The following is a 15,169-nucleotide window of genomic DNA, read 5'->3' as shown; positions in this document are numbered from 1 at the left end:
TTGTGTACTCGTCTTGTTATACTTAGTTTTTTTTTTTCCTTTTCTCTCTCACTCTTCTTCCTCTACTTAGTTTTGCCTTATTTTTAATCTATGTCTTCTTCTTCTTCTTCCATCTTTTTCTTTTCAGTCTTCTTCCACCGATTAACTTCTTCTTTTTAGTTTTCTTCCTCTTCTTCTTCCTTTCTCCTTCTCGCTTTTCTTCTTCTTTTTCATCATCTTCTTTTCCTTCTTGTTCTTCTTCCTTTCCTTCTCACTCGCCTTTTCTTACTTAAGTCCTCCTTCTTGTTGTCTTCCTCTTGTTGCCCACTTTATTTCTTTCGTTCTTCTTGCTTTTCTTCTTTAACTAAGGTTTACCTTCCTTTTGTCTACGTTTTCTTTTTTCTTTTCTTTCTCACTCTTCTTCTTCCCTTTAGGTGTTTTTCTTTTATTTCTCTTCTTCTTCCTTTTCGTTCTCAGTCTCTTTTCTTTTTGTTCTTATTTACTTTATTTTCTTTCTTTCTAACTCGTCTTCTTTTCCTTCTATTAGCTATTCTAGAATCCCTGATGCTTTTCAGGGGCACCCAACAGCTCATTTGGGTAATGCACCTATCATCGGTTATCCTCTGTCAGAGTGTACGATGTTAGTATCACATATAACATGTTCCGATCTCTAGCAATTTAAGCATGTTCTGGCTTACTATGGCCGACGTAATCTTTACTTCCGGTGTGCACAGTCCTCTCGACGACGAATGACGTAGTATAGGTGGATTTGCCCACATAGTTTGAATAAAAATCGAAGTTAACTCTCAAAGGACAAAAATCGTTTTGTTCCTATCCACCAACATGGCCGCCATGACGTCACATGCAATCCTCCAAATGCGGTAACCTTCTTCGCCCTCCCCCAGACGAATGAAAATAGACTGAACCATGGACAGAATTTGAAAATAATCAATCTTAGAGACAAGTTTGTCATGACTCCGGTAATGTTCCCTTAAAAAAATAAAAATAAATAAATAAATAAATAAAAATATGCCGATCATATGCTAGCAGTGCTACTTTTAAAAAAAGTGCGAAAATTACGCTCGCTTTTCCAAATTATGCCAAACATTATTCTAGCACAATCGACGATGGCCTAGAGAAATGTCAACAGCTATGGGGAAAGACTGTTTGCACTGACTGAAAAATGTAAACTGACAAACGACAAAAGGATTCACGTATTTGACAGCTAAGTTGGAAATTTAGCATAAATACTCTTACACCGCAACAAAATTAATGCACTCGTGGTTTATGGTTTTTCAATATCAACTGAATGAATGAAATCCGAGGAGGGGTACCATCAAAGAAACAATTTTCTGATCGTGTGTGGCGCTTTAGAAGCGTTAATTGCTTTTAATAGTTCTTTATCGTGGGATTTCTCCTCGCGATCGGGTTTATTTCTCTCAGTAAACATGAAACACAGAAATCTTAGGCGCGAACAAATTGTCTTTCCAAGGAGACCCGGTGACAATTTCCCAGCACCGCTTACCGGGATTCGGCCATATTCAGTTGTGTTCGGAGCAAGCAGCAACTTAACACCGGTTTGAAACAGCTATAAATTTTCTAAGCAAGATGAAAGCGGACGATCTTGAAGGTAAGTAATTTTGTTTTGATTACTTTATTTATTTTTATTATTTCAGTATAACGTTGCCTATGATATGACACAAAAAATGTTCGTACAGTACACTAAAGTTTGAACCCGGCATATCTTTTGTTAAAAAGTGGCAAACATCGGCCATCGATAATACCGAATCACGACGAATAGCTGTGATAGAAATGTAAAAATACCAGATATATTTAAACTAGCTAAGGGCTCATGATTACTCGGTATGGCGTGTCACTCATTGATAACATTCATTGATATTTTCTTGATTCATTTTCGCAATGTCCAGTAAGAGTTTGCTGTCGGCTGTGTTTCTTCATTTTTTCCTTTTTTGTGATTTTGTGTATATGCGTATACTTGTCTTTCAAATGCTGGAACATTCCTTTGAAACTAAGACACCGAACATTGATTCTAGGAGGATGTGATTAGTCAAGAGCGCTTTGAATCCGTGCCTGATCAATTCCTAAGGTACTGGCACGCTATGTTTCAGCTTTTATATCGAAATTTGGACCTCTGATTTGCTCCTCTTCTTACCTTTTAAAATGGTTCAAAATTATAAGAACAAAATTGCTAAAACGGCTTTGTATTATGCAAATTTTACAACTGAATCTTCCTTTCTTGCATGACAACCATTACCGTGGAGACTTTTTAGCATCCGCTGAGGAGGGCGACATTTCTCAAGGGCAGGGACTGAAAATAATGAAATTCTTGCGAGTGATATTTCTGTTAATGTTTCTGTTTCTGTTCAAAGGCACAAATAATAGTAAAATTAGTGCCGCGGAAGTACAATTTACAGTAATTTACGTTTAACTGCATGAATAGACATTTCTTTCATGGCCATACTGTGTGGCTCGATTTTCGGGAGAAAATTGTATCTTTGGGAAACCTTTCTCTCTCAAACTTCAAAAAAATTCGTACCTAAGCTCAAGGAAAGCTTATGAAGAGAATTGAGTGTGTAAATATATTTGACACGTTTGTTCTAATTTACAATTGTTTGGCCGAAACATTGCATATATGATTCGCAAAATAGAATTTGAATATCTGAAATGAAAAGTAACTAAAAATTGTCGTGACAGTAGTACTTTTAGTGTGGTGTGTTTAGCAGAAGAGATAATAGTAGAATACAACCATGCCAGCTTTGAAACATCGGACATTTGAACATTTAGTATCTCCTCGCAATGTACATTCGGATAAATCCTTCCGGCAAAATGAATTTCCTTTAGACGGTTGCTTCAAAAAAGGAAGAGATAAAAAATCTTCCGATTACAATTTTTCAGTCAGTTTTTAGCCTGTCCCAGGCGTCAGTTCAATTAGTCGGGAGCAGCGCGAAGTAAACTGAGATGCGAAAAAAAAGAAAAAGATCACGGCGAGGAGACTGACTCCTTCTCGTTTTTTCTCGCCAAGGGTATTTTTCGTACGCATGACGATTTTTGTTGCTCCACATTAAATATGAACACCTGGATCAGACTAAATCAGTTGTAGGTAGCCTTTACTGTTTGTTTTTAAACGCTGGGTAGCCATCTTATCAGCCTCTGTTGTAGAACCGTGATACACGCATATTATCACCATCCCCTCCTCACCCCACTGCAATCATCAGTTGCATGGGCCCCTGCCGTTGACATTACAGTCTTTCATAACCCGCTATGACTTCACTCAAAGCCGTCTTTTCAAAACGACAAAAATCACCTTAACTCCACTTATGAAGCTGAATCAGCCGAACACACTGGTCACATTGGTGAGAGTGCGCGACTGTTTTCAACTGAATGGTGCTTTATCCCAACTTACTTAGGCGAAGTCAGTTAATCTTCGTTTGGTAATTCTTTGGTAATTCTGCATGATACAAACTTAATTTATGACGGAATTAAACCTCTCATTTAACTTCGCCTGTAAATTTTCCTTCGTTTCCCTCGTTACATTAGCCACTCTTTTTGAAAATCATTACAGAGTTGACTCAACAAATCCAACCGACTTTTTTGATATGGCCGTGTTTATCTGTTCACAGGCAATGAACGGGAACATTAAGCAAAATTACAAAATTTACAACGTTGCCTCCTCATTCTCCGATCGTTTGATAAATTTGCCTAAGTTAAAGCCAAGGCTATTTCATATGTTCGGGTTCTTTAGCTAAAACCTTAGAATCGTAGGAAATGTTATTTCATTCATTATTATTCAAATACCTTTGCTGTAGAGTAAAGAACAACTCGTTTTCTTTAACACTTCGCCGTTGCGAGGCTTTAGGGTATATGCCGTTACTAAAATACTAGTTTTTTTTATCACAATTTAATTGGAATTCCTATGGCATCTGACGCATTCTGAAAAGATAGCCGTTTTGAACTGATCCCTGTTACGTCTGCTGTACAATCGCTGATATTTTGCTAACACCGAATTTCATTAACAAGAAAATTCATGACAATTTTGCCTTCGGTCAGGACCGTAGAATTGTATTAGGTAAAAAAAAAAGGGGGACGCAAAAGAGGAACACAAGGAAAATGCTTCCTGATTTTCAACAGCCTATTATACAATTTAGAGAAGCAAAAGCTAAAAACCGGACACGTCAGTTAAGATGGAACTCTTACTGCTCATGCGCAACTCACCAGTCACTTGTCGCCTTAATATTTTGGCAAAATTAACAAGTTACCTCAGTAGAAATACAGTATATGAGCAAACATTTACTTTCTCAGTTACGGTAGTCTGTTTACATATAGCGAACCAATAGTAAAAACAAGCTTCCTAACATGCGCAGTCAAAGGTAAACACAACCGCACAAAGTATATTCTTTGTGATATGATAGATAAATTCAGATTGAAATTTTAGTGAAATTTCAGTATTCAGAATAAACTAATAAACCAAACGCGCTGAATATCTGGTGAAAAGAAAGAAGTCAACATTACAGAAGAGGAAAGTTACCTTTTGTCGAAAAATAGCCAACGGATTATTCTTCACCGACTACAATAAGTAAGACTACGATTATTTATGAATGTCATTGAGTCTAGATACCATTAAGGTCCAGTTATTTTGAAAAATGTCCTCAAAATAATGATAAGGGTCAGGCCGTTATTATGTCAGCAAATACGATTTATTGGTGAGTCTCGTGTGGTTCAATTAAATTGAACCATATTCATAACATCATCTTAAATAATTATGCCGCGTTAATAGTATCGAAGCCGGAAGTGGTTGGTGGACGATTGTGGTAATAACTATACACCTGCATGTATAAGTAAAATTTTAAGAATAGTCAGTTGACCATCCGTCTTTCAGTGGATCTCGACAGTTAAGCTCACTAATGACTACAGAACGGAGTTTGCTTGGGGTCTGATAATTGAACAACGAAGCGGTTAATGCTGCGATGATTGAATACGTGTATCAACAGCTAAGAATAGTAAAACTGCCACTGTTGTGTTTACCGAGATTATTGAATTTTGGGTGCGTTCGAAGAATGCGTACAATGATGACAAGAAATCCCTCGTGGGAGGCTTTTGGAGTAACTGGATTTACAAATTGGTCCAAATTGGCTCCTAAATTATAATGTGTCAGCGAAAGTTTGCAAGAACGTCTTCCCAAATTTACTTAAAAAGATAAATATAACAGCTATTCTGCTTATTGTTATTCTCGAATACGATCAAACGAACGCAACCTTTATAACAGTTGCCGAGTTCAAGTTACTCAACTGAAATAACCGGAATGAAAATTAACAAGAATAGCACTGTGAAAGAAAGAAGAAATATTATTTTGGTGTTACGTAAATGAAGAGAATGCCACTCGACCTATTGGCCACCAGGCAGCCACTTAGAACGGCTTACATGATTGGATGAAAACACTTTAGTGAACAAACAACAGAAACAATAGAGTTAAGTGATACTACACCATTTGCAACGCCTCACCTTATTGGTCGGAGAACAAAAAGAACAAACAAAAACACAATGGACACTAACCTTGGAAAAATAGAACTGTCAATACAGGTCCAACAGAATTCTAACGATTCTAGAGAGTTGCGCGCTATCTGTAATGATATGGTGGTCAAAAAACTTGGCCTTGCGATGAATTGATTCAATTTGATTGCAGGCATTCAACTTGAATCTTCCCAAATACGTCACCTGAGTTGGACACAGTCTACTATATATTATTTATATATATTAAACGAACAAACTGGGCAAAAAATTCACCCATAGCTTAATGCTACTTCCGTTTGTTATTTTTGACAGTTATCATACCAGTCTCTTGTTCCAGTGGATGCTTACGTCACTTATACACGAAAAAATTCTCGCCCATCTCTCAGCCTTATGCCCCTCGAAATCGACTTAACATCACAACGCTACCTCGGTATACAGAACGACGGTTGTTATTCTCTTGTCTTTGAATTTGAAACGCTACGATGTGCGGAAAGCCCATGAAATCTTCCCCAGCAGTAACTCCGCGCAACGGCGTGCGTTTTGTGGCCGTGTTACTGATGTGTTGTGCAAATCTCGCTTACATCTCCGCCATGGATGAAACTCCCGAAGGATTACGTCGAGGAGAAGTCCAAAACTCCGAGCGAGTCTCTACTGATGGTGCTGAAGCAACCGGAAAGGAGTCCTTGCTGCATCGCGAACGGAGAGCTGTTAAAAATATTGCGGAGTTGGAAAAACGACTGCAAGCCATGGAAGAAAGGTATGTTCTCAGTTGGTTCCATACTCTTGCAATTTCAAATTAATTGAAAGTGATATAAGAATGCAGAATATATTGATATTTGTTTAAAAAAAAAAAAGAAAGTTTCAAATGAAGAGAAGAATTTGCGATGAACTCAGTCTGCCGTTGTTCAGGATAATTAAACCGTTTCACTGTGTAAGAGAATCACTAATAGTTGCGAAGTTAATTATGTACAGAAAATTTAGATCAGAGTTTCCTGTTATTAACCGTGTGAGCGATATTTTTCTATTCAATTTGGAGTATAAAAGAAATTGGTGACCATTTTATTCCCACGATGAAAGACTCGTTTTGATGAGGAAACATTTTGAACTTACAAAAGTGTGAATTCCATAAATCATATCACCAGAGATGAAAAATATTTTAGCTTTTAATATTTGAATTCTGGAAACGGACTGAAATGCGTTTTCCCGATTTGTCCTTCTTTTTTCTTTTCCTAAAATATTCAAAAATACAGGTATTTGAACAGGTCATTACAAGACACGTTTGGCTACAAATAATCGTAAAATATGCGCAAAAATAAATCAAAAACCTACGTCATAAGCAAATTAGACTTTTTGAAGGAGGGAATGTTACTATGTCAACTTAGTCAATCATCCTTTCAAGGTTTCCTTAGTAGCGCGAAGAAGCAGAAGGACCTTAGGCATCGTAGCCTTGGAAACCATCTTATCTTCTCCTCATTTTTGCATTCTTCTTTGTTTTTTTTCTTTTTTTTTTTCTTCTTCTACTTAGGTTTCCATTCCTTTTGTCATGCATGTTTTTATTTTTCTTTCTCACTCTTTTCCTTCCACTCAGTTTCCCTTCTTTTTGCCTTTTTCTCCTTCTACTTGGTTTTTTCTGTCTCACTCTTTTCCTTCTACTCAGCTTTTCCTCGTTTTTTTCTTCTTTCTTCTTTGTTTTTTTCTTTCTCACTCTTTTCCTTCTTTCTAGCTTCCCCTATTTTTTGCCTTTTCATTCTTCTTCTTTATTTCTTTCTCAATCTTTTCCTTCTTCTCAGCTTTCCCTTCCCATATGTCTTCTTCTTCTTCTTCTTCTTCTTCTTCTTCTTCTTCTTCTTCTTCTTCTTCTTCTTCTTCTTCTTCTTCTTCTTCTTCTTCTTTTTCTTCTTTCTCTCTAGCTCTTTGTCTTCTACTCAGCTTCCCCTCCTTTTTGCAGTTTTCTTTTTCTTCTTCTTTTTTCTTCCTCACTCTTTTCCTTCTACTAAACTTTTTCTCATTTTTGCCTTTTTCTTCTTCTTCTTCTTCTTCTTCTTCTTCTTCTTCTTCTTCTTCTTTTTCTTCTTCTTCTTCTTCTTCTTCTTCTTCTTCTTTTTTTATCACTTTTTCCCTTCTACTCAGCTATCCCTTCTTTTTTCTTCTTCCTATTTTCTATCTCACCCTTTTTCTTTTTCTCAGCTTCCCCTATTTTATGCCTTTTTCTTCTTCTTCTTTTCCTCTTTCTCTATCTTGGCCTTCTAGACAGCTACTCCTCCTTTCTTCCTCTTTTTCTTCTTCTTGTTTTCTGTCGCACTCTTTTCCTTCTTAACAGCTTCCCCTCCTTTTTGCCTTTTTCTTCTTCTCCTCTTTTTCTTTCTCAAACTTTTCCTTCTCCTCAGCTTTCCCTCTATTTTGCTTTTTTTTCTTATTCCTCTTCTTTTATTCTGTCTCACTCTATCCCTTCTACTCAGTTCCCCTCCTTTTTGCCTTTTTCTTGTTCTCTTTTCTTCTAAATCTTTTCCTTTTACTCAGCTTCCTCTCGTTTTTCCCTTTTCCCTCTTCTTCTTTTTTCTTTCTCAATCTTTTCGTGGTATTCAGCTTTCCCTTTTCAACTTCTATTTTTTTGTCTTATTTTTTTCCTTCTACGCAGCGTTCCCTCCTTTTTGTTTTTTTTTTTTTCCTTTTCTTTTTTTCTTTCTCAGTCTTTTCCCCCTTTCTCAGCTTATCCTCCTTTTTGCCTTTTTCTTCTTCTTCTCCTTTTTTTCCTTTTTAATCATTTCCTTCTTCATAGCTTCCCCTCCTTTTTTTCCTTTTTCTTCCTCTTCTTTTTTTTTTTCACAATCTTTTCCGTCTCCTTAGCTTCCCTTCCTTTTTACCATTTTCTTCGTCTTCTTTTTTTCTCCCTCTCTCTTTTCCTTATCCTCAGCTTCCCCAACTTTTTTTGCCTTTTTATTCTTCTTCTTTTTTTCTGTCTCACTCTTTTCCTCCTACTAAGCATCCCTTCCTTTTTGCTTTTTTCTTCTTTTATAATCTTTTCCTTCTACTCAGCTTATCCTCCTTTTTTGCTTTTTTCTTCTTCCTTTTTTTTTCTGTCTTATACTTTTACTTCCAGTCTGCTTCCCCTACTTTTTGCCTTTTTCTTATTTTTCACTTTTTCTGTCTCAATCTTTTCTTTCTTCTCAGCTTCCCTTCCTTTTTGCCTTTTTCTTTTTTTTGTTTTTCTTTTTTTCTTTCTGGAACTTTTCCTTTTTCTCAGTCTCTCCTCCTTTCTGCCTTTTTTTTCCTTCTTGTTTTTCGATTTGTCAATGGTTTTCTTCTTCTCAGCCTCCCTCCTTTTTACCTTTTTCTTCTTATTATTATTTCTTTCTCAATCTTTTCTTTCTACACAGTTTCTCCACCTTTTTGCCTTTTTCTTCTTTTCCTTGTTTTCTCTCTTAATATTTTCCTCCTTCTCTGCTTAGCCTCCTTTTTCTTTTTTTTTTCTTCTTTTTTTTTCTTTCTTAATCCTTCCCTTTCTCTCAGCTTTCCCTCATTTTTTCCTTCTTGCCCTTCTTTTTTTTGCCTTACTCTTTTACTTCTAATCTGCTTCTCAACCTTTTTTCCTTTTTCTTATTTTCCTTTTTTTCTTTTTCAATCTTTTCCTTTTTCACAGCTGCAATTTTTTTTGCCTTTTTCTTCTTTTTCTTTGTATCTTTCTTAATCGTTTTGTTCTACTCACCTTCCCCCCTTCAAATTCCTTTTTTTCTTTCTCAACCTTTTCCATCTTCTCAGCTTCCCCTCTATTTTGCACTTGCCTTTTTCTTCTTCTTCTTTTTTCTCTCTCAATCTTTACGTGTTACTCAGCTTCCCCTGTTCAACTTCATTCTTTCTGTCTCACTCTTTTCCTTTTTTTCAGCTTCCCCTCCTTTTTACCTTTTTCTTCTTCTTCTTTTTTTCTGTTTCAACCTTCTCTATCTTCTCAGTTTTCTCTCCATTTTGCCTTTTTCTCCTTCTTCTTTTTTTCTGTCTCAACCTTTTCCATCTTCTTAGCTTCCACTCCTTTTTTTCCTTTTTTCTTATTTTTTCTTATTTTTTTTCTTTTTCAATCTTTTCCTTCTTCTCAGCTTAACGTCCTTTTCTCCCTTTTTCTTTTTCGTCTTCTTTTTTTTCTGTCTCATTCTTTTATTTCTACTCAGCTTCCCCTCCATTTTTCCTCTTATTATTTTCCTTTTTTTGTTTTTCAATATTTTTGTTATTCTCAGCTTCCCTTCCTTTTTGCCCTTTTTTTTTTCTTTTTTTCTTTCTCAATCTTTTCCTTCTTCTCAGGTTAACCTTTTCTTTTTGTCTTTTTCTTCGTCTTCGTTTTTCTGTCTTACTCTTTTTCTTCTTCTCGGCTTCTCCTCCTTTTTAGCCGTTTCTTATTTTTTCTCAATCTTTTCCTTCTTCTCAGCATGACGTCCTTTTTACCTTTTCCTTTTTCTTCTACTTTTTTCTGTCTCACTCTTTTATTTCTACTCAGCTTCCTCCTTCTTTGCCTTTCTCTTGTTTTTTTTTTTTTTAATCATTTCGTCCTAGTCAGCTTCCCCGTGTTAATGCCTTTTTTTTCCTTCTTTTTTTTCTTTCACAATCTTTTCCTTCTACTCAGCTTCCTTTCTTTTTTTCCTTTTTTGCTTTCTTCTTCTTCTTTTTTTCTTTCTCAATCCTTTCCTTCTTCTCACCTTCTCCTCCTTTTTGCCTTTTTCTTCTTTTTCTTTTTTTCTTTCTCGATTTTTTTCTGTCTACTCAGCTTCCCTTTCTTTTTGCCTTTTTCTTCTTCTTTTTTTTTCCTTTCTCAATCTTTTCCTTCTTCTTAGGTCCTCCGTTTTGGCTTCTTCTTCAATTTCTTTTTCGTTATTTTCTTTTCTTTCTTTCTCACTAAGTCTTCTTTTATTTAAGTTGTCCTTCATTTTCTCTTTTTCTTGTTCTCTTTCCTCCTCTGCCTTATTTGTTCTCACTTGTACTTTTTCTTTTATATAGCCTCTTAAGTTCCCGTTCTTTTATCTTTTTCCTGTTCGTCTAAACTCTTGGTCTTTTTCTTGGTAGTTTTGTCCTTTTCTTTAACTTCTTCTTCTTCTTCTTTTTCCCATTGTATACTCGTCTTGTTATACTTAAAATTCATCTTCATTTTTTCCTTATTTCTCACCCTTCTTCTTCCACTTCTTTTTGCCTTCTTTTTAACTATTTTCTTCTTCTTCTTCTTCTTCTTCTTCTTCTTCTTCTTCTTCTTCTTCTTCTTCTTCTTCTTCTTCTTCTTTTTCTTCTTCTTCTTCTTCCTATTCTTCTTCTTCTTCTTCTTCTTCTTCTTCTTCTTCTTCTTCTTCTTCTTCTTCTTCTTCTTCTTCTTCTTCTTCTTCTTCTTCTTCTTCTTCTTCTTCTTTTCTTTCCCAGTCATCTTCCTCTTCTTAAGTTCTTCTTTGTTAATTGTTTTCTTCCTTCTCCTTTCCTTCTTGGGATCTCCTTCTTTTTGTTTATTTTATGACCAGCATCCTGTTCTTCCTTTCCTTCTCTCTCTTCTTTGTTTTCTTAAGTTCTCCTTCTTCTTGTCTTTTTCTTGTTGTTTTCTTGATTTCTTTCGTTTTTTTCGCTTTTTTTCTTTAACTAAGGGCGCTTACCATTAGTCAGAACTGGCCGGCCAGACCAGTCCATTTGCAAAGAGAATTCCACTTTTAATCAGCACTGTCCAGCCAGATCAGTTTATTTCTGTATAGTATGCATAGCAATAATGGGTGTTGAGCGAAAACTCTCGAAAGCAGCCTATTTCATTTTCAAAATGACAGGTCCGACTGGCCTGTTCGGACTTATGGCAAGCGCCCTAAGGTTCCACCTTCCGAAATTTTGACTTGATTTTGAAATTTTTTTCTTCTTTTTCTTTCTCACTCTTTTTCTTCTACTTCAGTTTTTCACCTTTTGGTCTTTTCCTTTTTACTTACTTTCTTTCGTTTCTTTCTCATTCGTCTTCTCTTGCTTAAGTTCTCCTACTTTTTGTCTTCTTCTTCTTCTTTTTCTTTCTCACTCTTCCTCTTCTACTTCAGTTTTTCTCCTTTTGGTCGTTTCCTTTTTACTTACTTTCTTTCGTTTCTTTCTCATTCGTCTTCTCTTGCTTAAGTTCTCCTACTTTTTGTCTTCTTCTTCTTCTTTTTCTTTCTCACTTTCTTTGTTCCTGTTAAGGTCTCCTTATTTTTGTGATAAAGAAAACGAGCTCGAACGACTAGCACCGGATCCAGTTCTTTAGAATGGTGCCTTTAGTGTGCGGAATAACCAGTCTGGCCGGTCTGTTCTGACACATGAAAAGCGTCACTTTAAACTTTGCTAAGTCATGTTATGTGGGCTCACACATACTTTATCATACCTACATGATAGCTCTAATTGTTACGTAAACTTAATGACTTAAGCCATATATATCTTGCCATATTGTGTTAAGACTCAAGGTGACGAATCAGAAGTAAAACATAACCCCCAGTTCTGCAAATGGTGGCTGTATTCGCAGGCTCGACTATTCCTTAACTGTTGTATCTTTTTGTCACAGACGCAACAAAACTACAAGCTCAATGGAAAAACGATTTCAAGAAATGGAGACAAAGTTCATGAAAAGGTATATTCATTCTTTACAGCTCTGAAAGGACATCATAATTTTCTCCTGTGTGAGCTTTTAATTATATCTAGTTTTTGTTTGATCTTTCGTTGGATTTTAACTGACGTGTTGCATCCTAGTGCAAACATTTTGTTCTTATCTTTCATTTGATCATGAATGGTCACATTTAGCATATCATCCTAAAGCTATAAACATTCTTGGCAGCATAAAAAAGACGGTGTCCTCGTAAATTGTTAGTTAATGGCTATTGTCCAGCCACACTGGACAATAGCGGTTCTATATTCACGGAGTTGTACACATTCTGATTGGCAGCGTGCATCAGAGAAATGAGCTGCTTAGTATTGGGATTTTGAATGCTGGTCTGTTTATCTGAGTGTGAAAAGTTTTTAATTGGCTAATACAGTAGTCCACTTACGATCTTTCTGCAGACTTGATGCCATGGTGCACGTTCCATCTCGATCAAGTGACTCGTCGCTTTTGGCCTACCTTCTTGGTTGGTATACTTAAAAGGAATAAAATACGTATCTCAAAAAATAGCTTTTGTTTTAACTTAGCGCCAAAACAACACCAACGTCGAAACGTCTACCTAGTCACTCCTTCGTGACGTGCCTGCATCAGCTTAAGAAAATACTGAAAATATATTGGAACTGTTTACATGAGAGGTAACCGTTTGAAATGTATCAGCTCTCAACATTTTTGTTCTGAAGCATTTTGTTTGTGGACAATTGAGGTTGCCCCATGATCCCAATGAAAATTACTTGAAAATATGTTTAGAAATGAGGGGAGATTAAAGATGATGTAATTGAGAGCAGCCAGTTTAAGACTTAAAAAAGGTGTCTGTGGGGTCAATGTGGTCATTTGTTGTTCCTTATATTTTAGTGAGAGATGGTCGATATCATGGTCTGGGACGGATGGGACCACCCGGACCCCCAGGGAAAACAGGACTAAAAGGTATAGCAAAGGCCATTACTTGGCCATAACTAATGAAAAGGCTGTTATCAGCTTAACAAAAAGGTTAGCCTTGAATCAACAATAGCAATGATAGATTTCAATGTTAACAAGACTCCTTAATCTGAGGACTAGGGAAATCTAAGAGGTTTTCTGTCACTCAGAATGGATTTGCACTAACCAAGTGTATTTTACTTTTCCTTCTGTCCCTGAAGGAGACCAAGGAGCTGTCGGAAGGAATGGAGAAAAGGGAGCTCAAGGCGAAAAAGGCCAAGCAGGGAAATCTGGGGTCAAGTATGTGCGCTGGGGAAGAACCACGTGTCCTAGTGGAGCTGATATCGTCTACAAAGGTATAAGGTTTTCAACATGTATATGTTGTTTAGAAGCTGTCTAATGAATAAAACAACCATGTAATAAATATAGCGGAGAGGACGGGAGAAGTAGAATCATTCTTTCTATCAAGGACTTCAGAGCAACAGAGAGGCTTTAAATTGAGTGTCGTAAAAGTAAAAACTGAAATTATCACTCTCATCATCCTAATCAAACACAAAAATGTAAGTAAACTGGTCAGAACTCGAAAGAAATACACCGAGCGCAAAAATAAATGCGTGAGAGAGGTGAAATTTGTTTTAGGTTTACTTGTGATTGGCTGAAAAAAAGTGGCACGAGTTTATTTCAACCAGCCGCAGAGCTTAATAGAGGAAATCAATGGAAACGTGATTGCAGAGGTAGTTGTCGGTGTACAGGATTTTCAAATCCTATAGCTGTGTACAGGATTTTTAAATCCTATAGCCGGACACAAGGTGAGGATCGTGTATTTCATGTCACCCAAGTCCAAATCTCAGAGCCGTTAGTTATTCTGTACGTGGAAAAACACGCGGGCGTCTATGTTATCCATCCCTAAGATTTTAATCTTTTAGTAAGCTTTTACTAACATTCATTGAACTTTGTAACCTCAGTGGCATTTTGAAGCATTTTAAAGGCACTTTTGACAATGAATTTACTGATTTAATGTAGCTCTTACAATACCGCAAAGTTCGTTCATAGCTGTAACTAATGAAATAAACATAAACACACTGGAGTAATGCTTTTCGGGCTTTTTTGTCAAATCAAATGATTGGTTTTTATAAACAGAATTGATAAGGTAAGTTGGCCACCGTTAAAGAAATTTTAGTACTGACGTTTTAAGCGCTATCCCGTGTCATTGAGGAAGGACTAACGCTCGAAACGGAAGCACTCGAATCTCTTTATGGTGGCGAAATTACTTTATCAACTCCATTGGCAAAAACAAACATATGTTTCCACTCTCCCAAAAATGCAGCACCAAAGTTTCTTTAGAAACTGACTATCTTATCTTTTTTGTAAGGTCAACCTACAATGATTTTCTAATTATTTCTATTGATTTTCAGGAATAATTGGTGGCGAGGACCATCAACACTATGGTGGTGGAGTTAACTACCTTTGCCTTCCACACAATCCAAAGTATGACAAGTATAGCAACGGCTACCAGCACTCGGGATATGTGTACGGAGCAGAGTATCAAGTGACTTGGTACAATGGAAACCCTCTCAAGAAGAGTCTTCATGACCATGACGCACTTTGTGTCGTATGCTTCGCCAAGTCACGTGGTTCAATGCTGATGATGCCTGCACGGAATGATTGTCCATCTGGCTGGACCGAGGAGTATCATGGATACCTGATGACTGAATATTATGCCCATAGGAGCTCCCAAGACTTCATCTGTGTTGACGAAGACCCGGAGTATGTACCTGGAAGTGGGGCTAATAAGGATGGTGCCTTGCTCTACCCTGTGCAAGGGCGTTGTGGTTCACTTCCGTGTGGTCCATATGTCGGCGGTCGAGAGTTGACTTGCGCTGTGTGCACCAAGTGACAGGATGTCTTGCCTTTTGAAGGGGTCATTAACGGGCTAAAGCAATTATAATAAACTGACGAGTGATTTTATAAACTGTACTGATTTGCTTTAAAACTAAGCTGTAAAAGTAGGTTAGTCAAACAAGTGAAACAGGAGACTTGCCAACCTCTAGCTGTTATCGCTTGTACGCATTATTAATAAACGAAAAGTGAAACCCCTGATAAATGTTTGTAATTTTTTTC

General features: G+C 36.7%; 1 protein-coding gene across 1 annotated transcript; it reads left to right on the top strand.

Moving 5' to 3' along the window:
- The first annotated feature begins 1,120 nt into the window (after window positions 1-1,120).
- On the top strand, window positions 1,121-15,169 carry LOC146484691 (uncharacterized). The gene is made up of 7 exons (XM_085104437.1): window positions 1,121-1,609; window positions 5,821-6,265; window positions 12,041-12,106; window positions 12,535-12,599; window positions 12,986-13,057; window positions 13,270-13,404; window positions 14,464-15,169. The coding sequence occupies exons 2-7, from the start codon at window positions 5,991-5,993 to the stop codon at window positions 14,943-14,945; spliced, it is 1,095 nt and encodes a 364-aa protein (XP_084960563.1). The 5' UTR covers window positions 1,121-1,609; window positions 5,821-5,990; the 3' UTR covers window positions 14,946-15,169.

Source organism: Pavona decussata, unplaced genomic scaffold (assembly GCF_977016875.1).
Source record: "Pavona decussata unplaced genomic scaffold, jaPavDecu1.1 SCAFFOLD_31, whole genome shotgun sequence".
Classification (NCBI taxonomy): Eukaryota; Metazoa; Cnidaria; class Anthozoa; order Scleractinia; family Agariciidae; genus Pavona; species Pavona decussata.
Note: the sequence above shows the minus strand (reverse complement) of the source record. Positions and strands in the feature narration are given on the sequence as shown.

What these genes read in the sequence shown, in the direction of transcription:
- LOC146484691 (XM_085104437.1), top strand. Translation starts at nt 5,991, where the DNA reads ATGTGCGGAAAGCCCATGAAATCTTCCCCAGCAGTAACTCCGCGCAAC. An exon ending in CTGCAAGCCATGGAAGAAAG is followed by an intron (nt 6,266 to 12,040) that starts GTATGTTCTCAG and finishes TTTTTGTCACAG; the next exon opens with ACGCAACAAAACTACAAGCT. An exon ending in GAGACAAAGTTCATGAAAAG is followed by an intron (nt 12,107 to 12,534) that starts GTATATTCATTC and finishes ATCTTTCTGCAG; the next exon opens with ACTTGATGCCATGGTGCACG.